The sequence below is a fragment of the Ostrinia nubilalis genome, chromosome 3, assembly GCF_963855985.1.
Source record: "Ostrinia nubilalis chromosome 3, ilOstNubi1.1, whole genome shotgun sequence".
Classification (NCBI taxonomy): domain Eukaryota; kingdom Metazoa; phylum Arthropoda; class Insecta; order Lepidoptera; family Crambidae; genus Ostrinia; species Ostrinia nubilalis.
Window position 1 is genome coordinate 10,871,639 of NC_087090.1, and position 26,363 is coordinate 10,898,001.

The 26,363-nt window shown below is 35.4% G+C and overlaps 4 protein-coding genes across 7 annotated transcripts; 1 reads left to right on the forward strand and 3 right to left on the reverse strand.

Moving 5' to 3' along the window:
- The first annotated feature begins 1,811 nt into the window (after positions 1-1,811).
- On the forward strand, positions 1,812-6,083 carry LOC135087905 (RNA-binding protein 39). Of its 2 annotated transcripts, none has more exons than XM_063982756.1 (8): positions 1,812-1,983; positions 2,608-2,662; positions 3,733-3,812; positions 3,930-4,434; positions 4,517-4,783; positions 4,859-5,074; positions 5,179-5,303; positions 5,668-6,083. In XM_063982756.1, the coding sequence occupies exons 2-8, from the start codon at positions 2,609-2,611 to the stop codon at positions 5,954-5,956; spliced, it is 1,536 nt and encodes a 511-aa protein (XP_063838826.1). In that variant the 5' UTR covers positions 1,812-1,983; position 2,608; the 3' UTR covers positions 5,957-6,083. The 2 variants fall into 2 exon arrangements, with proteins under 2 accessions (XP_063838826.1, XP_063838827.1); XM_063982757.1 differs by lacking the exon at positions 1,812-1,983 and adding an exon at positions 2,099-2,410.
- On the reverse strand, positions 5,988-12,502 carry LOC135087908 (uncharacterized). Its single transcript, XM_063982760.1, has 4 exons — positions 12,416-12,502; positions 9,546-9,674; positions 6,714-7,068; positions 5,988-6,459 (listed from the first exon to the last, which is right to left on the reverse strand). The coding sequence occupies exons 3-4, from the start codon at positions 7,053-7,055 to the stop codon at positions 6,259-6,261; spliced, it is 543 nt and encodes a 180-aa protein (XP_063838830.1). The 5' UTR covers positions 7,056-7,068; positions 9,546-9,674; positions 12,416-12,502; the 3' UTR covers positions 5,988-6,258.
- A 239-nt stretch (positions 12,503-12,741) lies between these two features.
- LOC135087906 (uncharacterized) lies at positions 12,742-14,661 on the reverse strand. Of its 2 annotated transcripts, XM_063982758.1 has the most exons (4): positions 14,445-14,661; positions 13,926-14,360; positions 13,393-13,555; positions 12,742-12,986 (listed from the first exon to the last, which is right to left on the reverse strand). In XM_063982758.1, the coding sequence occupies exons 1-4, from the start codon at positions 14,512-14,514 to the stop codon at positions 12,758-12,760; spliced, it is 897 nt and encodes a 298-aa protein (XP_063838828.1). In that variant the 5' UTR covers positions 14,515-14,661; the 3' UTR covers positions 12,742-12,757. The 2 variants fall into 2 exon arrangements, with proteins under 2 accessions (XP_063838828.1, XP_063838829.1); XM_063982759.1 differs by lacking the exon at positions 13,393-13,555 and having other exon boundaries at positions 12,887-12,986; positions 14,445-14,659.
- Positions 14,662-14,913: 252 nt separating this feature from the next.
- Positions 14,914-19,331, reverse strand: LOC135087909 (2',5'-phosphodiesterase 12). Of its 2 annotated transcripts, XM_063982762.1 has the most exons (9): positions 19,173-19,331; positions 18,629-18,817; positions 18,425-18,548; positions 17,868-18,007; positions 17,595-17,757; positions 17,046-17,334; positions 16,013-16,133; positions 15,777-15,928; positions 14,914-15,532 (listed from the first exon to the last, which is right to left on the reverse strand). In XM_063982762.1, the coding sequence occupies exons 1-9, from the start codon at positions 19,204-19,206 to the stop codon at positions 15,419-15,421; spliced, it is 1,326 nt and encodes a 441-aa protein (XP_063838832.1). In that variant the 5' UTR covers positions 19,207-19,331; the 3' UTR covers positions 14,914-15,418. The 2 variants fall into 2 exon arrangements, with proteins under 2 accessions (XP_063838832.1, XP_063838831.1); XM_063982761.1 differs by having other exon boundaries at positions 18,629-19,330.
- Positions 19,332-26,363: the final 7,032 nt, after the last annotated feature.

Sequence of the window (26,363 nt, forward strand, 5' to 3'; positions counted from 1 at the left end):
GGAACCAGAATTAGTATTATAGTAAGGCATATTTTTAATAGGTGTACTTTGTTTTACAGGACTAGAGGACAGAGCGTCTGCGTAGGACTTGGAGACTGGAGGGTGGAGCTTGGATGCCTCTGCATACGAGATGGAATTTTCAGCCATATAAGCCTTGATTTTCTTTTGGCGGACAAATTCTGGGCATGACTTACTAGTTGCATAGTGGAAACCAGAACAAAGACAGCAGGAGGCTTGGTCTTCATGGATGGAGCAAGAATCACCAATGTGGGCTTGCCCACATTTAAAACAGCGGGGCTGGGACCTACATTGGGCCTTAGTATGACCAAATCGGCAACAATTAAAACATTGAATTGTAGGGAAAATGTACAATTCCACTGACAAAGCATTATAGCATACAAAAACTCGTTTAGGTAAAGATTGTCCGTCAAATGTTACTACGACTGATTGGGAGGGTTTCCAAGAAACTGTACCATTAATATAAGTCTTAAAATTCAATCTACGAACTTTTATTATTTTGCCACCACCTAATGGAACTGTCATGTTTTCTACGACTTCCTCAGGGGACCATTCTGCTGGAACTCCTCGAACTAGTCCCATCCTAGTAACGTTAAATGTGGGGATAAAAGCCTTATAATCATTGGAGTCCAGTTTAGGATGACTCATAAATGAATTAGCTTGAGAGAAATCTGAAAATGAGACTGAACATTTGTTTCGTCCAATTCTCTTTACACTTCCATCAATAATGTTGTGAAAGTTATGTCTCTTTAGAAAGTTCCCAAAAGTCACCGGATGCAAATAAACGCTGTCACTGGGAGACGATTGATTGCGTTGGACATGGACAATGTATGGAGCCGTATCAGAGTCATTGTAGAATTTCCGTCCAATAGTGGCGGGAGCAGAGCCCGAATTTGGCAAATCCTGGTCAATTGGAGTGGGAGTAGGAGGATCTACTGAAGGAGTTTTATCATCAGCGTTACTCGTACGACCATCAACCTTTTTCTTTTCCTGTCCATGAAGTTTTCTTTTCTTGTGGCTACGTTTGAGAGCGGGGGGAGTAGTAAATGAATTTTCGGAATCTGTATCATTAGTTACCGTCACATAAAACCCTACTGAAGGAGAAGAGTGTCCAGGAGAGCTGATAGGCTCATCAAAAACAGGGGGAACTGATCCCCCTGGGTCAGGAGGATCGTTCATGGTGAGAGACGAAAATGAAAAAAAACTTACCGAATATCAGCTCAAATAACACTATCTACACAAAATATACGTACACAATAATAAATATTTACACTACCACTACTTTCCTGATCACAATTACGCGAAAATTTATAAATAAAATCGGAAAGTTAAAAAAGACACCCGCCAAGTTTAACGTTTCCCGCGCTTTTTTTCACGTATCTTGTTTGTAGCACATTTTCCATCACACACACAACATTAACCATAAACAAACATAGACTTTTGACACTTTATTAGACACTGACATGGAGAGATAAAAGAGATGAGGAGATAGAAAGTGTCACATGAGTAACAGAGTACGACAATGCTGTTTGTGCAAAAGAGACAGACATACTGCCACGGCGATGAAAAGTCACTCGTGTGTGTCTAGCCTTATTTCTTAGGCACAAGTACACTATGTGACAAATTAATCAAGACGTACGTAGTGTAAACACAAACTTCGGTTAGTTTCGCCGTGTATCGCCCGTACTTCGGTGTGCGGGCTCGCACTTCGTCTCGGTCAATTTGCCACATAGTGTACTTGCACCATTATAGTTTATGCTTTCGTTTCTCTCTGCTACTAACCTCTATATTGTTTATTATCGCTTCTATTGTCTGTGATTCTGTTGCCGTGGGGGTGGGCTCCTTCGCATTTTGCAATAATTACACATATTTTTGTACCAAACGAACAAATTATTTTAGTGATAATAACACTTGTTCGACAACTGCTGTTATTTAATATAGTTGTTGGAAATTATAGAACATAAGGTAAGCAAGTAACCTAATTCTTTTGGTTATGACTCACGTTCACCCTAGCAGTTCGATTGTTGAAACGCACGCCATCTTGTTAATGTTAAAATAGAATGGTCTCAATCAGAAGTTCAGAACTAAATCGAAAATGGTTACAAATTGTAAACCGTCAATTCAAACAAGAAATTGATATTTACATGTTTATGTTCATATTTCAGATAAAGTATTTTCTGTATCCCAATTTCAACATTGCCTCTTCGAGATAATAATCTTTAATTTCTTTCTATAATACTCTTTCAAAATCGAAATATTTATGTGATTAATCGATGAGTACCTGACCTACATTTTAATGTTTATTGGTTTGTAATCAAATTCCACGTCTGGCCTAGTGGTTTGAATAGGCGTCGAGAACTACGTTAGCTGAGGTTGCGGGTTCGAATCCTAGGTAGGCAAGCCTATCAGTAAAACATTCATTGTTTGTATCCAGCACAAAACTAACCCCTTTAGCTAGGTTTATTATTAGTAAAATTGAAACACCCTTGTAAAATATTACCTACTACTTAACCAGATACTGGTGCATCATAATGGCATCATGCAAACTGTCCTAACTTAACCATTCAGTTCTTGTCTCTTTAATTACAGAATGGCAGAAGACTTGGATGTAGAGGCTATGTTAGAAGCCCCTTACAATAAATCGGTGAGTATTTTTTACATAAGTATCTTAGCTATTATGAATGTCATATCAATATTTCATAAATTTCAAAAGATAATTTAAATTTGTACAAAGTAATTATAAAAAATCTTACATACATTAACTGGTAGTAAATTTAGCCTATTTTTAACAAACTAAAATGGGCATAATTATTATTTATTTTCTAACAATTGAAATCATTATCTGAAATAAAATTTATGTCATCACTTTTTCATCATGTTAGTAATGTCAGTACAATAGTAATTGTTTTATTCTGTATGAAAAAATCATGTAAGAATGTATCAAAACATTCACTGTCAAATCACACTAAAATCTTTACACTAGTTTGAAATTCTTAGGCATTATTATATTTGATGAACATTTCATTAGGAAAGACTGCTCAAAGATGTTATAAAATATTGATTTATTTATTGTAACTTACATACTTAGCACATCTTTTTATTTCATCTTTGAACAGTTCTTAGTAAGAATTCTAGAACAAAATTACATTTGAGAATCATTTCTTGTATTTATAGAACTTTGTGGTAATAGTCCAGCATACTTCACCAACCTGAACAGACAGAGAGGTATCCACTACTATACTACTTACCTATTTTTTTATTTTCTTTCAATGTTCAAAACTTTGTTGATGTATCTTTATCATGAGTTAAAAACATAGCTGAAATCTGATGAAAATATATTATACCTAGTCCTATTTGAGAAACAAGACCATGCGCTGATGGGTCGTAAATCTTTTGCAGAAGTATCCGTGTGTGATGTTAGCGCTGTGTGCCTCCTTTGTCAGTGATTTAATGACTGGTAAGTGTAGAACAGGGCAACGCGACTGACATCGATGACTCAGACGATAGCTGTTAAAATATAACGGCCACCTTCAGTAGCATAAGAAAAGTAATTCCTGGACATTTGTGTTACTTCATCAGTGACATTCATCAAGTCAATGATGAAATATCGCAGATGATCATAAAATCTTTATTATGTAACTAATGCAATGTTTATTTATTCACTCGGCGTGTGTTGCTGTTGGCGCTGCTTCTACCTTGTGCTTTGTGTGACAGGATAACACTTCCTCTTCAAAGCATCGATCGGACAAGTATTCTGATAAGCACAAAGAAAGGGACAGAGATGGAAGTCGAAGGTAATATTTTAATTTAAAAGTCATCTTTTAACTAAGTGTAGTTTTCATATAATTATTTTAACCTTTCAATATCTTAACTTAATCTACATTGATGTTTTTTGTTCATTATGTACTCAGACGCAGCAGATCAAGAGAAAAAAGAAGATCACGTGACAGAGACTCACGTCGCTCAAGAGACAAGGATGACAAAAAGGATAGAGAACGCGAGAGGGACAGGGATCGTAGGGACCGGGATAGAGACCGTAGCCATAAAGATAAGGAGAAGGAACGAGAAAAGGATAGGGATAAGCGGCGCAGCAAAGATAGAGATCGTAGTAAAGATAGAGAGCGTAGTCGTGACAGACACTCCCATAAAAGAGAAAAAAGTAAAGAAAAAGATAAAGAATATCGCTCCACATCTAGAGGCCTTGAACCTAAATTAGAAGACCTGCCCCCAGAAGAGAGAGACTTGCGCACAGTTTTTTGCATGCAATTATCTCAACGAATTAGAGCTAAGGACTTAGAAGAATTTTTCTCTTCTGTTGGTAAAGTTAGAGATGTAAGGCTTATTACATGTAATAAGACCAGAAGATTCAAAGGGATAGCTTATATTGAATTCAAAGATGCTGAATCCGTGCCTCTGGTAAGCTAGATTTACAATTATTTATAATTTCATGTTATACATATCTAGTCAAATAGATTAATGTTTATTTTTTTAATTTCAGGCCCTGGGGTTGACAGGACAAAAGTTATTAGGTGTACCAATAATAGTGCAACACACACAAGCTGAGAAAAACAGAGTTGGGAACACACTGCCTAACTTAGCTCCAAAGACTAGTAATGGGCCAACCAGGCTTTATGTTGGCTCCTTGCACTTTAATATAACTGAAGATATGTTACGGGGTATTTTTGAACCATTTGGAAAGATAGATCACATACAACTTATGACAGATCCAGAAACAGGCAAAAGTAAAGGATATGGGTTTCTAACGGTGAGTTGCTGTTGTTTTTTTAAACTGCCTCATTTTGTATTGTGATTATTAAATTATATTTGTATTTTCTTTCAGTTTCACCATGCACCTGATGCCAAGAAAGCTATGGAACAATTGAATGGTTTTGAGTTAGCAGGCCGTCCCATGAAAGTAGGCAATGTTACAGAGCGCACAGATGGTGGATCTAGTACCCGTTTTGATGCAGACGAACTGGATAGAGCTGGTGTTGATCTTGGGGCCACCGGGAGACTACAACTTATGTTCAAACTTGCTGAGGGTACAGGACTTCAGGTATGTTATTTTGTTTACACCTAACCAATGGTTCTTTTGTCCCATATTTTATTAAGTGAGTGTATTATGAAGGTTTTGTAAATTATATTTAACACCGTTTCCAGATACCGCCGGCTGCTGCATCGGTATTAATGGGCGCAGGCTCAGCACTGGTCAACCCTCAACCCCAAGTGGCTCCACCAATCGCAACACAATGCTTCATGTTAAACAATATGTTTGATCCAGCAACGTAAGTATTTTTAAGTCATATTTTATGAGTTAGAGTTGTCTATGGTTAGCTTCATATATGAGAAAGGTATTGGGGGTGTTTGGCGGAAAAAAGCGCTTGGAAACGCTTGTAAGCAACGGCATCGCTACAGCAGTTCGGCGAAGACACGTTTGCTAACTTAATTAATAGTAACGTGTTTCATTCATTTTTCAGCAGTGATAGCGATCGACATTTTGCTTACAAGAGCTTCCAAGTGCTTTTTTCCGCTCGCCTACGAATACCAAGTTCATTACTTAAATAAGATTAAAATCAACTAAATAAAAACCGATTGTGCGAGAGTAGCCTATAATGAAAGTAAAACTAATGATGACTAATATTGTTTCAGTGAGACAAATCCAAGTTGGGACATTGAAATTCGGGATGACGTCATTAGCGAATGTAACAAGCATGGTGGCGTGCTGCATGTCTACGTAGATAAGGCGTCGCCCCAGGGCAACGTGTATTGCAAGTGCCCGACTATAGCCACCGCTGTAGCGTCAGTCAACACGCTCCACGGCCGGTGGTTCGCCGGGCGGGTGATCACCGCCGCGTATGTACCGCTCGTCAATTACCATTCCCTATTCCCGGATGCAATGACCGCACTCACTCTGCTACTGCCAACTAGACAGCGATAGGTTACACGGGTCGCAATAAAAAGCATTTAAGTACTGGAAAACATTTTATTTTAAGGGATTTGTGTGTATACTGTTTTTTTAGGTTATCTAGCAATAACTATTCTAGATAATAAAACGTTGATAAAAATTCATTTGTTTTCCTTAGATACCTCTACAACACACACTCTTTACTCTTTGCCCAATTGTCTTTGAGTTGGACAAAACAAATCCTTTACATACCCTCCATTCAGCCGTAATACGTAGGTATACAATCATATCAACAATAGCTATAGAAAACATGATGTTATCAATTAATATAATTTTTAAACTGCTTTTATCCAATCTATTTCCAATGTGGCTGGTCCTTTTTGTTTCACTGGTTGATAAACTCCGCCATAAACTTGAAAACCAATACTAGACACTTGCGATATGTCCAAAGTTTCATTTCCTACTCTTTTCCCTCTGTAGTAAGCTTTGAAATCCGAGAAAAGCAGTTCGCGCACAGCAAATTCATCTTTGGGTGCCTGTAAGCAAACAAGACGTTCAAATTAATAGACGATAATTGGATATTAACAGACGTGACTAGTTCTCGGGAATGTTCCGTTCACAGCAGGTAATACAGGTATTAAAGTCCATTTTTTACACAAATGGTCATAATGACAGCTATTAACAATATCGTAATAGGTAAGTTACAAAACTCGCAACTGGAATAGTTACATCCAATGTGCCAAAGTGCATTCTTTGAATAACTATTTAAAAAAAACAACTAATTACCTACCTGGAATATTTGTTCAAATGAGTAGTTTGGCTCATCATTTAATCCTCTGTGTCTCATAACAATTTTGAAGCCGTTATACTGTCCTTGACTTCTGCATTGTATCTGAAGCATCGTGTGACCCGTAAGATCATATCTCCGAAGAACCCGAATTCCAGCAAATCCAGCTCCGTTCGGTTGAGGATTAAGTAAAGCGAAGAATATAGCTCTCCGGAATCCTATATTTTGGTGTATCACCAACACCGCCTTAGACATCCCTACGTCTCGTACTGTATCTGACTGCTCTACCCACATGTCGACCCCATCTGTCTTCGTGAAGTCGTACAGATATTGCTCGGAGTTCATTGCTCCTGTTCCACTATAAATCAAAGAAAGATAATGTTAGAGATGCATGATGGAGTCCAAACGTACTCTATTCAGTAGATCTAGGGTCGCCGAGGAGATGCTCTTGTAGCACAATAATCATAAAATTATATATATTTTGTGAAATGAAAGTTGATTGAAACCACGGAAATAAACGTCTTCCATATAAACACAATATGCAAATTCAGTCTTTAAGCGGGCTTATGCCCGAAATTAATTAAGACTGAAATTATTTTCTTTCATACAAAATACGTATACAGGGTGTTAGGTAAATGGGTATATGAGCCGACACTCGCCCATGTTAACATGGGCATATAAATGGTATGGTGAAGTCAGAAATTTGATATCATCATTTCAATTTTTTATATTTTCATACAAAATAAATTTTATAAAATCGGATTTGTATGAAAATTAAAATTATTAAAATGAAGATTATCAATTTTCTGACTTCACCATACCATTTATATGCCCATGTTAACATGGGCTAGTGTCGGCTCATATACCCATTTACCTGTTTAAAAATACTCCTTTATTACGATGACAGTTACGTACTTAGCTACCTAGCTACACATAAATAAAATTCAAAGATTAACAAATCAAATGTTTTTTTGACTTGACTTTAATATCGGTTTTCAAGTAGGAAATCTCAATTCAGAAACCGGCCCTTAGTCAATATAAAAGCCTCAGATCATCTATGATCTGAGATAAAAGCAAAGCACTTACCTATTTTCGGGAACAAGATACAATATTAAAAAAACCACACAAACCGTAATTCTAATATAGTAAAACATTTTTAATAAGTGTAATAGGCTAAAAAATAACGCTTCCAATGTATAATTAATTTTGAATTAATATTACACTCGAGCACCACGACTAATATTGTAAACACGATGAAAATAATGAACATTTGACACTGTTATCTATATTAATGATGTTAATGACGTCCTAGTATCTTGTTTTATAGTTAGACTACTTGAACCTAAAGTCTTATCGTTGTAAAAATATTCGATAGTGGGTTAAATTATTACGCGGTATGTGGATACGTATACATGGCCTTATTTATTTTACGAGTAAATGACATCACAGTACAGCGCTTCACACAACTTTCTTCAACAGGTGCAAGAGAAATGCAATGCAACACGGACACTAAACTAGCGCTACGTTTATTTCTGTGTAACGGTTTAATTGCAACTATTGATGCAATCTACCGTTAAGAAAACGTGAACAGAATAGAAATCGTGTACCTACTTAACTAGTCTGGATGGGTAGCTAGGGGTCATTGGACAAAATTCTACGTGCTCACGGACCGGGCTTTAGTCAACTAGTATCTGCTTAACAAGTAGGTACTTACTTAGGCAAATTCTAGCTACCACCTCTGGGGGTTTTATTAGATAAATTGAGATACAGAGAAAGAAAGATCCAGAAACATTCATATAAACAGTCAGAGGCCGCCTACCTAACTTCTAAGCTCAGATTACTAAGTTATGAACTAAGTAAGAGGAAAAATTAGATATTGGCATTAAATAGGCTCCGAAAATCATGCTTGCACTGCTTCATGTGAGGATCCGGGCATTCCGGGCCCCCCTGAAAAATATAATTGAAAAGTTATATTTTTCAGGGGGGCCCGGACGTTATTTACTACTCCGCAATTAACATTCGCAGGGCCAGCTAAGTTGCCACTAAATCCGTACCTACCCTACAAATGACTGTGCGTCCTACTGGAAATAAAAACCAAGACCCACGGACCGAGTCCCTACGTAAGTTAAGTAGGTTACCTACATCGTTACTTATACATTTCGATGTCCACCACTGAGGGACAGAGCAACTCATTTCTTCTTAGTGTCCACCAGTAGGGCCCAACGGGAAGATTTCAGTAGCGCTGTCCCCCACTGGTGGATATTGCAACTTTTTTTCTCGATGTCCACCAGTGGTGGACAAATAGTGGGGGACATCGGGAATAAACGGTTTTGTGCATTTGAACAAAAATCAAAGTAATAGTACTGAAAAAATAACTAGAATACCTACTTCACTCACTACAAGAAATAGGAATCTAATCGGCAGACAACACCCCGCTGATGATGTCAATGAGAACAATACTACTCGAAAGCACCGGTCAATATTATTTTTCCCCGGGGTATCCCAGGCTGGGACTCCCAGCCCAACACACCCACCAGACGTTAAATTGAATCTGGCTTGAGGGCACGGGTGACTTTATTCGGGTAAGTAAGTACGCATCCAAAAGCGTTTCTGTAAGTAAGTAGGTAAGTACCCACCTAACTATTTCTCTTAGGTCTGGTACAGCCACAGCGATAGTCGCGAGGTTGCTGAGCTTAAGTTCTCGTTGGCTTCTCGTACATGTTACATCAAACCGTAACCTCCCCGCGGTTATCGCCTCTGTGCATTGCCAATGAGAACTACCCAGAAGAAACCGTGTGGTTATCGCGCTTCTGAATTAGGACTTATTAAACTTACATCGGTCCACCTAGTGAGAGGCCTGGCCTGCCCACGCTACGTCTTCCGTGCCTGGATGCGAGCGGCGCAGGAACGGTCTTTGTGGAAATCCTTGGGGGAGGCCTTTGTCCAGCAGTGGACGTCTTTCGGCTGAAACGAACGAACGAAACTTACATCAAATTACAAAAAGGAAAAATCGAGTTAAGTTTTTCATTCTACTTTGTCGATCTCAAAGGATTGTGTATTTTGCTAGCCTGACTTAATTTTGACGTCTCGCTAAATAATAACATTCACGATTCAGATATACTTATTCAATACCTACTTTTCATCATTAATATCACTGTGCTAATAAAATGCGCGTGGTCATCACATGTGTGATGTACTTAAGTAAAGGAATTGTATTTTCCTTTGCTGCTATTACCTACTACTTAAGTATGCTAACCACTGTCCACCACTTGTACCTATATCCATCTACCTTACTTTATTGTACTTAGTAAAGCTACAGCATTTCTTCTAATCCTACTTATTTACTTAAATTAATGTTTGGTGATATACAATTACTAAAACTGAATAACCGAATAGAATTCTTTATAAGTAAGCCTACCTATCAATAATGAGGAGATCCGTAAACGAACTAAAGTTACTGACACTGACATAGCCCAACGGATTAGCAAGCTGAAGTGAAAATGGGCAGGGCATATAGTAGGAAGGTTCCTACCTCAGATCAAGGTATATACCTACCTACCTACGCAGAACTGGCGGCCGATGGGGCAGCAAGATTCTGGAGTGGCCTCGTACCGGTAAGCGCAGCGTAGGACGTTCACCCACAAGGTGGACCGACGACTTCATAAAGGTCGTTTAAGGTAGCAGGAAGGAGCTGGATGCAATTGTGGAAATCATTGCGGGAGGCCTATGTTCAGCAGTGGACGTCCTATGGTTGAAATGATCTTGATAAAGCCTACCTATACTTGAAGTACTTACAAGCAAGGTTGCTTCCATCTAAACCGAAAAGTCCGGACAAATTCGGACGAATGGTAACCCTGTGTGGGTAACCCTAACTATTTTACAAGCAAGGCCTTTGTCTCTGATCAGATACTCACGTAGTGCATTTAAATGTTCTATTCAAGCCGGCCGTTTGGTGTAGTGGTTCGAAACGAACTAGGGTAAGTGCGCTAGTTTTCGTCCAATTATCGGAGTTGCCAACTTTGTGATGCGAAATGAACATCTTAAAATACCCTTACTCATATGTATCATATGTCATTTTAGTCCTTATATAGTCTACTTTACGTTAATATTATATGACAATAGGTAAATACCACAGGTTTTTTTTATAAAAAATATTTTATGCAAAAGAGGCGATTTCACTAGTTTTCGTCCAAAAAAATCAGTTTTCGTCCTAGTGTACGCTAGTTTTCGACCACTGTGTAGAAAAAAGGGTGCAGTTGAATTATTAACTTAAAACCAATTCTACAATACAGTAACTATGGATTGTGGTATATCATTTGAAAGGTAATTTTGTTAGCTTTCAAATGATATCAAAAAGATTTAAATAAGTTTCTTAACTAAATTTAGGAAAATATTGCAATAGGTCGAAGGACAAATGGACGAAAACTAATCTACAGGAATAGCTAATTTTGGTTTTCGTCCACCCCAGTACTTGCTCATGACGTCATGGTCGAAAACACAACAACGTTTAAAGCTGTTTTTTGTTTTCGTCCACATCTTTTTAACGGTTTTTATGGGTAGGTATATCACTGTTAAAAAGTGGACGTAAACTAAAATGTTTAATGTAATCGCAATAAAGATCATATTGGAAGAAAAAGCATTGTATTTTGTAGGTCCATTGAAGTAAAATGATTATTAAAAATATTAACTAGGTGTCAGGGTTTCCGTCCACGTGGACGAAAACCAAAATCTTGCAAAATTGTTATGCTAGTATTAGTCCACTTAATTATCTAAGATTTCTATACAAAAACTTTAATAAATCCTTAAAATAGTGTTTATTATGCTAATAATTAGTCATACGTGCCAAAAACATTACGTAAAGTAGCTAAAACAGTAATTAAACATACCATGAAAGTTCCCTACCGGCACGTTTTTTTTCTAACTTGATGACGTTTTCTATTCACCTGTGTGCAGCAGCAACTTCCGTAGATTTTTTTGGACTTATTACTTGTCAAATTACATTTTAATGCAGGCAGACTGTTACTTAGATATTATAGATTGTAACAAGTCCAAACTTGCACGGAAAGTTAGGTTTGTATTCTAATTTTCCGTATTTGTTTGTGGCAAGTCGGTCAAATGGACGAAAACAGGAGCTGGACGGAAAACCGGCGCAATTACCCTACTATTCCGGAGGTAGCGGGTTCGATTCCCGCACAGTACAAACATTTGTGTGCATGAACATATTTGTTTGTATTGGACTGGGTGTTTTCTATGTATAATAAGTATGTATTTAAAAAAAAAAGTATTTATGTACGTTTATATCCGTTGTCTAGTACCCATAGTACAAGCTTTGCTTAGTTTGGGACTAGAAGCGCAGTGTAAAATGTCTAAGGATATTTATTATTATTCTCTTTGACTTAAGACTCAAATTGCGCGAGCAAGCAAACGAATGCAGCGCACTGCACTGCGTCGCAACACAAAGAACAAGAGTCGGCATTCTGTATACCCGCTTAAATAGTAGGTATGTTACACAATGAATGCATGCATACTATAATTATGTAGTAGGTAGGTAGGTACCAACATATTTACGTACTTATTTTTAGACGTCTTTCATAAGAGCAATGCCTACATCTACCTACTAGCTACGTTTGTAACTAAGAACGTAGATTTCAAGGTTAAATAAAACATAACCAATCTAATGAATCTGTAATGATGAACCTGCTTACCTTATAAAGAAGTTACCGATGTACCTACCTAAATGCTTCCTAGATGATAATAAAACAAATTCGGTACTGTGTTCAGTACCGAAAATACAAGTAGGTACCTATTATATCGCAACACACCGTACTCTTTCCACCACACCCCTTAGATTAATATTAATCGAAGCCACACCCCAAAAACCCTGCTATCGATATTTTGGGGCTTTGTGTCATTTGAGCGACTCGAAGTAAAGAGTAACCACGCCCACTACTCGCATTTCGTCTAAGAATAACCTAAAAATAAATTCAAGCCTTTTAATTGAGAAAAAGTTATTGTTAAAATAAAACAAAAATTACTGATAAAATATTTTATTTCCCACCACCACTGGCATTAATGCCTCGTTTTATGAATCCAATATTTCTCAAATAACGTACAATAAAAGGTGTTGCTGTCAATGTTATGGCCATCCTTATTGGAGCAAAACACTTGTGCACTGCATATGCTATTACAAAAGTTCCAGCATTTGATGTTGCTAATTTAGATAATGTGCCTTCACCAACATTGAATCGTTTTAATATCTCCACTAAATCGACGCCGCTGAAAACATAATAATTCTCATTAAATTTACAATACATAGACCAAATTAAGGTTAATTAATAATAATATCTTTGGACATATTTCACTGGGTCAAATTTTTTAAATCCTATCACAATAATATTAAGTCTAGAAAATATGTTTGAGCAAATAGGTAAAAATAGGTAAGATGTATTGCATTACCTATTTGATTTCATTAAAATTATAGGACTAGGTGAATTGAATGTATGTTCTAATTAGCTATTAAAAAATTTTTTTACATATTTATGACATTTATTAAATGATTAATGATGAGCTATCCATGAAAATACTTAAAGCAACATAATTATGTGTTAGTGTCGAATTTAATGCTAAGCCATAAAATAGTAGAAGGGGCATGATGTATATGGTTCAAATTAGCCAGACATACCTAGATATAAGAAGATAGCACCCCCCCAAAGACATTAATGAAATGGCAACATGGAATATAATCACTGTTGAACCATAATCTTTCACAGCCTTCTTCAATTTTTCTTTGGAAGTCAACGGGGGATTTGTATTTGTACTCATATTTCTTGTTCCAAATGTAACAGCTGTGCTTTGAAAAAAATATTACATTGTAGTGAACACCACCAGATTCTAATACAATAGGATAGTTGATATGATAGATGATACTACTTGTTATTATCTTATCATAAATTACACAACATTTATCAGCATTTCAGCAGTCATAACATTTTAAGCCAAATAAGACAATAACAGTAGATAGCCTCATCTTAAACAGTAAAAAATATAATAAACCAAAAATGGTGTTAACAATCCTGTTGTATTTTACAAATAATAAAGCTGGTTTATAAACAAATATAATAAATGCAATGGAAATAATGAATGTGTTAAAATAACATGAATTATAATGAGGTTAATGTCATGACATATTATTTATCCACAATTAAGTTTACATACCGGAATTGGGCTTTTTGTTGCGGTATTCATTCCTCAGGGTCAAATAATGAGCGCTGTGCAAGTGATCAGAAAGATATTTGTATCCTTGTCCCCACTGGGAGCCTGGCATATTTAAATGAGTGTGATTGCCACTGAATGGACTTGGGACGTTACTCTGCATAGACGCTGAGAGACTCACTGCCCCACGACAATCATACTTGTTTACATGAGGATCAACTTGTGCTGTGATATCAATTTTTGAAAAATCTTCAATTTGTCTTTTATAGCATGAATTCATAACGGGTCCAGATATGTCTCTTGTACGAAGAGGAGAAAACCTTCCCATTTCAGATGCATTTATATCAACAACATTAGTCGGCAACTTTAGCGCAGTTTGAGGGTATTTGTAGGGCAATGAGACATGGATAGTCTTTTCGATAACTCTTGCTTCTCCACCTTGAAAATAGAGTTTAGCTGTGAATGTGCACGTACACATAATTTATGTAAATTCTATGTTTAGTCACAATAAAATGTACTCACCAAATACTTGGTTCGACACGCAATTTTTTCCATGGTGATAAATGTTTGATCTGGAATAAATTTTGTACATTTTGAGGAACTATTTTATTGCTGTCGAACGTATAAAGTTATCGCAGTTTAGTATTTGTTTCTCATAGTAATTTTCCTGTTTGCTATACAAGTTCTACAACTTTTGTTGTATATTTGCTTGCATGTGTGTGTGTGACCAGTTGAATTGTCAATGTCACAGTCACTGTCAGTGTGATTCTTTCCTTTTGCAGAAAAGGCAAAGGCAATAGGTAACAAGTCATCAGATTTAATTTTTTTGGTTATTATGAATTTAACAGAGATCGCGCAGCAAGCGTTGAGGCGAATAAATATTAAATAAGCGATAAACACAAGCAAAGACGTATCTGTATTTTAAGCTTGTTATGCTGATGTTGATGAAAATTTATACTTTTCTAAAACTAAAATACTTTATTTAATTAACAACATTTATTTCTTAACAATTTTAATACAGTTCTCATTATGTAAGTATATAAATATTATTTATTAAATTGACACAGGAATCCACACGCAAATACTTGTGCAGATTAGCTTTGTCAGATAGCGACGTCGGTCGGTTCGCTGTTTTTTGTGCTGTGTTACTGTGTTGAGACTGTTGAGTGAGAGACAAGAGTATTGTTGAGTTTTTTTGCTAGCACGATATGTGGAACTCAATATTCCCCATTCTTTTAACACAGTTTTAAGCACAGTAGCAGTGATTATGAAAAATCCCGACACTACCCGATGCGCCACCTGGCGGGACAAATTCACAGTGGGGATCCCCATAAATCATAACTTATTTTTATTGACCAAAATATAACAAAATACCTAAATTCTGTCCGTTAAACCTAACCCTAAGTAATTTGTTTAAGAAAGTAATAAAACAAAGCTTTTGTAAAAAGTAGCTTTGTTTTATTTCTTATGAGGGTAAAAATGGGATTATTATCTATTTAGTGATGGCTAAATTCTAAATCTGCAACTAAGGCTATATGATCAGAAGGGAATACAATGCTTGGTAAAGCAGTGTATGCTTGGATTTCTTCAAGGCTGGGTAATGGAACCACCTGTAAGAAGAAATAAAATATTCAAAAATACCTATTAGTTGAGAAATTCAGTCAAAAATATATTTCTATTTATGTAATTAAAACATTTTCTTGCGTGTAGATAAATTATTAACTCTGATTTTTCACTGTAAAAACTTTATACTTTAAAGTAGTTTAAAGTAACTTTTCTTCTAGTGTTTATATTGTGTTTGAAAACCTGGTTTCGCAAATCTAAAGAAATCTTTAAAAGTAAATAATTATTTACCTGTACGACTTGGAAACAAGCCTTCTCATAATATATGTAATCCAAACAGCCTGCAAAACCAGCTGTATAGTTTGTGCAAGGTGGAGTGCCACAAGCACTTGCAAGAATAGTTTCCTGATTCAAGCTAAGATGAGAAATAGCTTCATCTAGATCTAAAAACATGAATTCAGGATAAATAACTGTTATGTAATCGAAAAAAGATAAGAAGCGATAAAAAGTTAAATAAAAAAGCTTACTTGACTTCCAATCTGGCAAGGAATTAGGAGCTGAGCCTGTGGTGAATAATTTATAAATGCCGGCTAATGGATCGCTATTAAAGTCTCCGCAAACTATCACAGATATTCTTTTTCCTGGAAACTATAAAAATACATTTTAGGGGTAAAATCCTACTTCCTACGAATATTATAATAATATACGAAAGTTTCTCTGGATGTTTGTTACTCTTTGACGTAAAAACTTCTGAACGGATTTTGATGAAATTTTACAGTATTATTGTTTACCCAGAATAATAACTTAGGCTATAATTTATGAGGATATGTGACAAACTAAATTTCACGCGGGTGAAGCCGCGGGCAAAAGCTAGTGAAAAATAAAACAAATAACGGTAAATGTATAAATAATGAAACAATAACATATGACAGTAATGGGACGAAAAATAACACTTTCAAATAAATTATCAAATTGTGATGACCATAATAATATTATCAATTTCCGGTAATCATTGATTATCGCGTTCAGATAGACTGACGATACTTTGTTCAATAATTGTAGTGATTTACAGTGGTTTTATAATACCGTTTTTCACAAGAGGTTAATGCTGGGTCATTTTTGTAAATACTGGACCTACAGTAGAAGCCATTTCCACTGGTGGGGGCAACTGGGAATAACCAAACCATCAGCCAGCATGTTATTTTAATCCCAACTAATCCCAACTAATATTATAAATGCGAAAGTAACTCTGTCTGTCTGTCTGTCTGTCTGTTACGCTTTCCCGCTTAAACCTCGCAACCGATTTTGATGAAATTTGGCATAGAGATAGTTTGAGTCCCGGGAAAGAACATAGGATAGTTTTTATCCCGGTTTTTGAAACAGGGACGCGCGCGATAAAGTTTTTCTGTGCCAGACAAAATTCCACGCGGGCGAAGCCGCGGGCGGAAAGCTAGTCAATAATATTTCGCACTCTTTCAATATTTTGTTTATGAGTCCAGTATAATTAATTGACCTTATTTAGAAAGATAATATTGTTAAAAATTCAAATTTTAATCCTACCTTATTTTTCAATGTGTTTCTTACGTCATTTAACCAATAAATTAAAATTCCTCCTTGAATGAGTCTTATATGATCTGCATCTGGGTGAAAATATAAGTGGGTGTTGCCAACTAAAAGTATCTCATTTGGATTTTCAATTGGTTGTAAAAATGTTGCACTTGCCACTGTTGATCTGTCCAACAATCTTTCTGTAAGCTTATTATTTTCTTTAACATTATTCCAAACTTCTTGTAGATAAGGTTTAGTCTGTATAACTTCTGCAATCAGTGCTTTTTCCTCACCTAAAATTCTGAAATGTACAAATAAAACAAAATGTTATTTTTAAGTGACTATTAAAAATTTGTAGATAGTATTTTTGGTTTTTCATTAGTAGTTTCTTGGTATACATGTAAATCTTATAAAAACAAGTAGTTCTTAAATGTATAACAATTACAGCATAACATTTGAGTCTCGTTAAATTAAAGGTTACCCATCATGTTCATGACAGCATAATACATTACAACGTAACACATACTTGCAATCATTGTGCTAAAATGCCAGAAATCATACCTAAATCTGTCCATTCTGTAGAACAAAGCCAATCCCTCTGCAACTTCTTTTCCTTTCTTATAAAACACACCATGAAGTCCATTTTCTTGTAAGAGAGGCTGCAAATAATGATTGAAGATTTTGGCATCAACTTCTTGTAGGCAAAGAATGTCAGCATTGTAACCTAAGTAAAAAATAATAATATTATTTTTATACTCATACATATAATATATTAATTATACCTACTTTACTTATTGTTAACACTTAAAAATATTTTTTAAATATTTCACAAACCTGTCAATTCCTTTAATATAAGTTGTTTTCTGTAATCAATGCTCAAAGCATATGGTGGGCAATATGGATATAGAACTTCTCTTGTATGATCTGAATCGCAATACAAATCAGCCAGGATATTATATGTCACACAACGAAATCTGAAAAGCTATATAAATTTAGATCATTTAAGCCCGATTCAACCAAACTTTCATCCGAGAAACTGGCACATTCAGTTTTAGTATGGGAAATATGTCACAAACTGATGATTTATTCTGCGATTAATATTTACTCTTGTTTGGTCGAATCCGCCCTTAGTCAATTCCAAAATCAATTCAATCCAAATATATTATTATATCATTTATTTATAGTTAGGGTTCTTGGAAGTAGGTATGGATCTATGTATAATCTACCCACAGTCCAACTATTTAAGATGTTGACTCAATCTCTATTGGTATAATAGTATGCCATTATGATTAATTTAATACAGAGAAACAGTTAGACCCAGTTTAATTTGATCCACCCGGTGAATGATAAATTCAAGGATATATGTAATGAAATCAGTCAAGTATTATCACCTGTTATTTGTTAGTTTTGATGCAGTGAACATATGCCTTGTTTCGAAAGGACATTTCCCAGGACCAGCTTCAACCACATTTTTGGAAATGGCTTCTACTGTAGGTCCAGTAGTTTCTCCATTACCTAAAACAACTAATTTATCATCAATTTGAACAAATTAATTTTGTCTTAGAAGGTCTAATATAGGACAAGACTACTGTTACCTGGAATACATTCTATTTTCAATTTCTTCCCAACATCTTGAGCTGTTGGTGTATATGTATAACTTTCACCAACTAATTCCCATTTAATGTGAAAGGGACTCATTTCATTTCCTTTTTCATTTTTGTCAAAACCTGTGTACCATTTGAAAAGGCTTGTTTCTTTACTGGCATATTGCAGTGCCAAATGATCTGGGTAAACAGGAAAGCCCATTAAAATACTTTGAGGCAAATTTATGTTTACTACCCAAGGAGCATTAAAAACAGCTCTAAACATCTGGTCTCCAAACTTAAGATGTATAGGCTCTTTAGTATTAAACAAATCTAAACAACTCGACTGTTCACTGATGTCATTATGAACATTTACCAACTTTATCTCGATATCGTTAAGGCCTTCTTTTGCCTTCTTTTTATCTGCTTTTTTTATAGCTTTTTGTATATTCGTAGCGATACGAACAAACACATTTTGCAGGGTTTCAGTTGGTTTACGACTAAAATTAAATTGCCTTACAGAATCCTTAATTTTGTATAGGAATGTAATATCTACCGTTTCTTCCTTTTGTATATATCTGAAGTAACATTTTTCGGAATTCATAGCTTTAGTTTTAGAAATATTTAAACTAGAAAATCTACGTAAAAGTAATCGTAATCTCATTACTTTAAATTGTAACCTCAAAATCATAGTACGATAACGCAAAAATGACATTGACACTAATGACACTTACCACAGACAAAAAAACCTTTTTTTACACAGATATAGATAGATGCAGCATGTGTCAAAAATTGTATGAAGCCACAGATATGGATTAGAGTAGATACAGCAAGTTGATCGTGAAAGCGTGCCATTCCGATATGTCCAAATGGACATACATGGTCGAGTGATGTTCATGTAATCCGATTACAACAATCGGTTACGATGATTTTACGAGGACAGTAGTACGAACACGGTAGAAAGAAGAAATTATTTACGGATTGAGAATTGTAATTAACAGTACAAGTAACAAATAATTAATTAGAATAAAGTAGCAGTAGAAGAAGTATAAAGTAGCATTGTTTTTAATACATATCCTGCGATGTACTCTTAAGAGTTAAAACCATGGTCCCTATATGTGGTGCACTCATACCGATCCCAAGGAACCGTACTTACTCATAACAATAAGACACACACTGATGCATGTATTCATGCACTTGACAAATTTATGTCTTGAAACGCTGGTAGGGTAAAAAAAATAACGAGATTTGACGATTTGTAAGAATTAATTTATTTTAAAAAGGTAAATAAAGATGTTTTTGGTTTTGTATTTAACAAGTTATCAGTTTTATTGGAATTAATTAATTTTCGAATCGAGTCACACGATATCATTCGATGACTTTGCAAATGCAGTACGATGATACGATTACTTTTACGTTGCGGCAATCACTAAAATTCGCTAAAATGAAGAGAATGTCTCCAACTTCCTCATTGGCCCTAGAGCAATTCCAAGTATACCATCAATAAAAGCCTAATTAGAGTCATCAAACCTCTCAGTCATTCAATTAGAGCCATTAGAACTTCATAACTATGAGTTGTTTTCTATGTGTAAGCTGAGGACACGTGTCTCCAGCTGACACATCTGTATCTTCGTAAATATTTATGCTACGATAATGTATTATACCTCAAAAATTACAGTCGAATCCAAATAGTAGGCTTTCCACTTTTCAAGACTTTAGCTCAAATACTGTTAAAACCACGATCAAAAAACTATGTGCGAGCTGGAGTACCGTGTCTCCAGCTTACACATCTGTATCTTCGTAAATATTTAAGCTACATCAATGTTTTATATCTCATAAATTAAAGTCGAATAAAAAAACCCGACTTCAATTCTTTCAAAGCTTTATTTCGAACCGTTTTCGAACTACGAACCGATACGTATGTGTAAGCTGGTGACACGTAACACACGGTGGATTATTAAAACCGTATAAGTTAGAGTTGCGTTTTAAATATCAAATAATTCGTTATAATTGAAGTACACACGAGACATAATTTCAAATCTCTAGGCCTCTTAGTTTCAGAATTGAAAGCCAAAAACTATTTTCCCGCCAAATAATTCAAATAATATGGGTCGACTGCGACGTTGCCGTTCCGTGCGTCCACTAGAGCAGTCGAATTTGAACCTAAAAACTAGTACTGTTTGAATCATTTTTATTTGTAGTTTAAATCATTTAATTTCGATTATAAGAATTTTAGACTAGGAGCCGGCTGATTTCTGTATTGAGTACTTAATAACCTATATTTTATTAATAAGAAAAAGCTAGGTAAAACAAAATTATATTTTAATATACAAGTATAATAACGAACTTGTTTCCAAAGACTCAAATATTTGTGGCGTTTCTAAACGCAACCACTTTAATTTTTATTTAAATACCGTGAAGTCCCACGATTCTGCCACGTCAAGTGGCAAAAATGGGCAACAACTATACAGGGTGGAAACGTTAAGTGATCTCACTCGATTATTTCTTAACTATACAAGATATTAAAAAACTGGTTACTGATCCTGAAAGTGCTTAATGAGCTCTTTCAAACGGTACCAATAATAAGTTACAGAATAAACTGGATCTATCTGAAAATTCAATGTTTCCAGCTTCCATACTAAATGTATGCCAGACACACAATATTAGAAGTGTAATTTTTTTAATTTAATAATAAATACTTAAAATAAACTCGTAAATTGTATTCTTATTTTAAATTATTAATGAAAAACATTGGTTTTAGGCTTTACTTGCTATAATATTGTCAAGAGATGAGTGTCATGACTGTGGTAGTACTAAATGTATGGAAGAAGGAAACATTGAATTTTTGGTTAGATCCAGTTTATTCTGTAACCTATTATTGATACCATACCATTGGATAGAGCTTGTGAAGCACTTTTAGAATCAGTAATCAGTTTTACGATATCATATGTAGTTTTTAAAATAATGTGACTTTACCAAATGTATGGAAGCTGGAAACATTGAAGTTTCGGATAGATCCAGTTTATTCTGTAACCTATTATTAATACCGATTGAACCGTTTGATAGAGCTCATGAAGCACTTTCAGGATTTTCCAATCGCGAAAGCCCTCATTGAATTCTTCTTCTTTTGTTGAAAAAAAAAAAAATTAACAATATTAACATCACAAATCACAATCACTACTAAGACATCACAAAATAGACGAAACACAGCATTTTGCACAGAATTGGCCGTAAGGATCTATATCCATAGCCGTAAAACTTGTATTAAAAAAAAAGATGACAGTTGACTGCAATATTGAGAAACAGTCAGTGTTGCCAGAAGGTTACTTTTGTAACCTTTTAGCTGATTTTTGAACTGCTTTGGTTACTTTTAGGTTACACTAATGAAAAGGTTACTTTTAGGTGATTTTTCGGAATTTGTAGAATTAACTTTTACAGGTTATTCAGTAAAAAAATATTAATAGTGTCAATTTACAAATTATTTAAATTGAAACGTGACACTCAAAATGTTGATGATTTCCAATTAATTTTAACACTTTGTATGAATTTTGGCTGATTGGTAAGATAAGAGTCGAAGATGAAAGTTGTTAGTACGAATCAGCTTTATGAATCAATATGATAATAATATCAATCGCACGTGTGAGGGTTACTTTTTTTTCTATTTCTGGTAATTTCTGACAAGACCCTACTGGCAACACTGGAAACAGTTTAAGTTTAGTTAGTAAAATATGATTTATCTGTGGTAATTAAATAGATTAATTAGATTTACGAATCTCTGATGGATGAGTGATACCCGACCCGAGGTTTCCGCCAACTGGGACCGCAATCAACTAGGACCGCGGTCCCAATCGCCAGATCAGTAAAAATTAAATACTTTTCTGGGACCATTCATAAAGGACAATGATCAAAAATGTATGGAGTGTGGTCCAAATGTCAACCACCACCTATGTAGTAAAATAGTCTACTAAATACTGATTCATTATAACCAAACCGCAATCAAAAATATGCTGTCAGTAAAAAGTTTACTGACAGCATAGTTTAGTTCTACGGCCCGATCGCGAACGTCTTCGCTTTCGCTTCGCGAAGCCCACACTCGGCCTCGTCGGCACGCGCACCGACGATCGCCAAACGGCTAGAGTACCTTCTGTACTCGCCACTCTGCCCGGTGAAGCTGGAAAAGCTCCTCCAGCTACCAGCGCGCGTCCCTTCAAAAAAAAAAAAAAAAAGCCGGAAACCTCCCCGACCCGACCGTGGATCACCAGTATTCTACTACACAGTAAAGTATAGGGTAAGGTGGGGCACAATGTTACAATGCATATTTCTCCGTCCCTTTCTATTAGTTGTATGATGTTCAGCGGCTCAGTTCAGCAGCTCTTATGAGCTTGACAAACGTGTATACCAACATCATACAACTAATAGAAAGGGACGGAGAAATATGCATTGTAACATTGTACCCCGTGTAACATTGTGCCCCACCTTACCCTACCTAGGTTATTAAAAGTTGATCGATCTGTGATAAATAATTTACCTGATTAATTAGTTTTATGAAGTAGGAATTTTATTTCATTAGTGATACCCGACAAGAACGTAGATCATCGGATTTCTAGTAAAGTGTATCTACCTTAATTATTAAAAATGTTAATTGATCTGTGATAATAATCGAGCTGAATAAAAACGTTTTTGATTGTTATTTTAGTATTTCATTCTAGCTATTATATTTCCAAGAATAACCTGGTTTTGCCATGTCTGAATACAGTTTTTTTTTCGGTTTCGGTAAAACCGGTTTTGTGACCCCCTAAATCCCACCCTTACGTTCATATAAAAAGAATGTGCGTAATCTATACGTACATAAGGCACCTAAAATAATAGAGAGGAAAGAATTGATTGTATTGAACAATGAACCGTCTCAGCTATAAAAGACCCACTAAACTGAACTGTCCCACCAAACACATTGATAGGGGGCGCCACCATTGTTCACCTGTACAAGGTTTCCCAAAAAGTACTGTCAAGCCGAAGCCCAGAGGTAGAGTATCACTAGGGCTACCCGAATACTCGATTTTTTCAAGTTATTTATAATTTTCAGATGATATGATAATGATGAAAATCTTTATCATATTTCAAAAACTGGGATAAAATCTATCCTACGTCCTTTCCCGGGACTCAACCATTTCTATGCCAAATTTCATCAAAATCGGTTCAGTGGTTTAGGCGTGAAAGCAAGACAAAGTTACTTTCACATTTATAATATTAGTATAGATGCAATGTTTTTGCTTCGATTAAATAAAACATTGTGATCAAAATAAAAACTTATTATCAAAATATTTTATAGGTTATTAGGTACTCAATACACAAATCAGCCGGCTCCTAGTCTAAAATTCTTATAATCGAAATTAAATGATTTAAACTACAAATAAAAATGATTCAAACAGTACTAGTTTTTAGGTTCAAATTCGACTGCTCTAGTGGACGCACGGAACGGCAACGTCGCAGTCGACCCATATTATTTGAATTATTTGGCGGGAAAATAGTTTTTGGCTTTTAATTCTGAAACTAAGAGGCCTAGAGATTTGAAATTATGTCTCGTGTGTACTTCAATTATAACGAATTATTTGATATTTAAAACGCAACTCTAACTTATACGGTTTTAATAATCCACCGTGTGTTACGTGTCACCAGCTTACACATACGTATCGGTTCGTAGTTCGAAAACGGTTCGAAATAAAGCTTTGAAAGAATTGAAGTCGGGTTTTTTTATTCGACTTTAATTTATGAGATATAAAACATTGATGTAGCTTAAATATTTACGAAGATACAGATGTGTAAGCTGGAGACACGGTACTCCAGCTCGCACATAGTTTTTTGATCGTGGTTTTAACAGTATTTGAGCTAAAGTCTTGAAAAGTGGAAAGCCTACTATTTGGATTCGACTGTAATTTTTGAGGTATAATACATTATCGTAGCATAAATATTTACGAAGATACAGATGTGTCAGCTGGAGACACGTGTCCTCAGCTTACACATAGAAAACAACTCATAGTTATGAAGTTCTAATGGCTCTAATTGAATGACTGAGAGGTTTGATGACTCTAATTAGGCTTTTATTGATGGTATACTTGGAATTGCTCTAGGGCCAATGAGGAAGTTGGAGACATTCTCTTCTAAAATGACACTAATGACGTTTAAAAAGTGGCACGCTCGGCTTCATACAATTTTTGACACATGCTGCATCTATCCATATCTGTGTATGAAGCCGAGCGTGCCACATTTTAAACGTCATTAGTGTCATTTTAGCGAATTTTAGTGATTGCAGCAACGTAAAAGTAATCGTATCATCGTACTGTGGGTCTAGACAAAGTGCAAATTATAATCGCAAACCAGTCGATAAGTGGTCGAAAAGGCCCTTTTTTGTATGGAGTTTTGACGGATTCGATTTTCGATTCGATCAAAAAGTGCGTTTTGTCTAGGGGGGCTGCATTTGCAAAGTCATCGAATGATATCGTGTGACTCGATTCAAAAATTAATTAATTCCGATAAAACTGATATTTTGTTAAATTTATAGCTAGTCTGACTGTGGATTAAAATAATTTTGTAGCGGTAGACGTTATTCTACAATTCTACATTATTAATTTGCAAATAATATTTTTGTTTATGAAAGTAATGATCGTTATTCCATTATGTTAAATAGTACTACTAGTAATTCATACTTAATTCCATACTTTTAAATATCGTAGTAAGTAAATGACCTAGTTTCATAAAATAAAGACTATTTTACTCAAGCTTTTTATTTTTAATAAATGTAAAAATGCGTAGTTTTGCCAATACGTTTTCTTTCATAAAGCTAAGTCAGGTACCTAGTTTTGAAGATATTTCTAAACGACAAAATCTCGGGCGTCGTATACATAGACAGTGTATACTGCGATCACTGACCTAACTTCTTGATTTGTATATTTCGACGTTATACAGTGCACTCTGTCTTCCGCGATCACTGATCTAACTTGTTTTATAATTTTTCTACTGCTACTTTATTCTAATTAATTACATATTTGTTACTCGTTGCTGTTAATTACAATTCTCAATCCGTAAATAATTTCTTCTCTCTACCGTGTTCGTACTACAGTCCTCGTAAAATCATCGAATCCGATTGTTGTAATCGGATTACATGAACATCACTCGACCATGTATGTCCATTTGGACATATCGGAATGGCACGCTTTGAGACTAGCAACTTGCTGTATCTACTCTAATCCATATCTGTGTTTTTTTACCTGGTAAAATGTGACAGTTGTAATTTCGAAATAGCTACGCTCGGATCGTATCAAAAAATATATGTATAGTTGAACGATGGTGGCGCCCCCCTGTCAATGAGTTTAGGTCATCTATAATATTATTTTTTTCAGCCGATCTGACTCTCTCGTCTCTCTCTCTCTTTTTTCGGTGATAAAAATTTAGTGGTGTATGTATATGTTACGGTTAATGTGATAAATTGAAAATTATGAATAATCGCCGGTTATTATGAATAATTACCAACAGTCGAGGTAAAAGTGATAAATTAATCACATTCATCAGTGATTATTTAATAATGCAACCTTAATACTAACAAATATCATAAAAGAGAACACACCGGCTCGTGTACAGCGCCGGTGTACAGCCACACATTTTTAACGTTTTGTTAGCATATACAGGGTGTTAGGTAAATGGGTATATGAGCCGACATTAGCCCATGTTAACATGGTCATATAAATGGTAT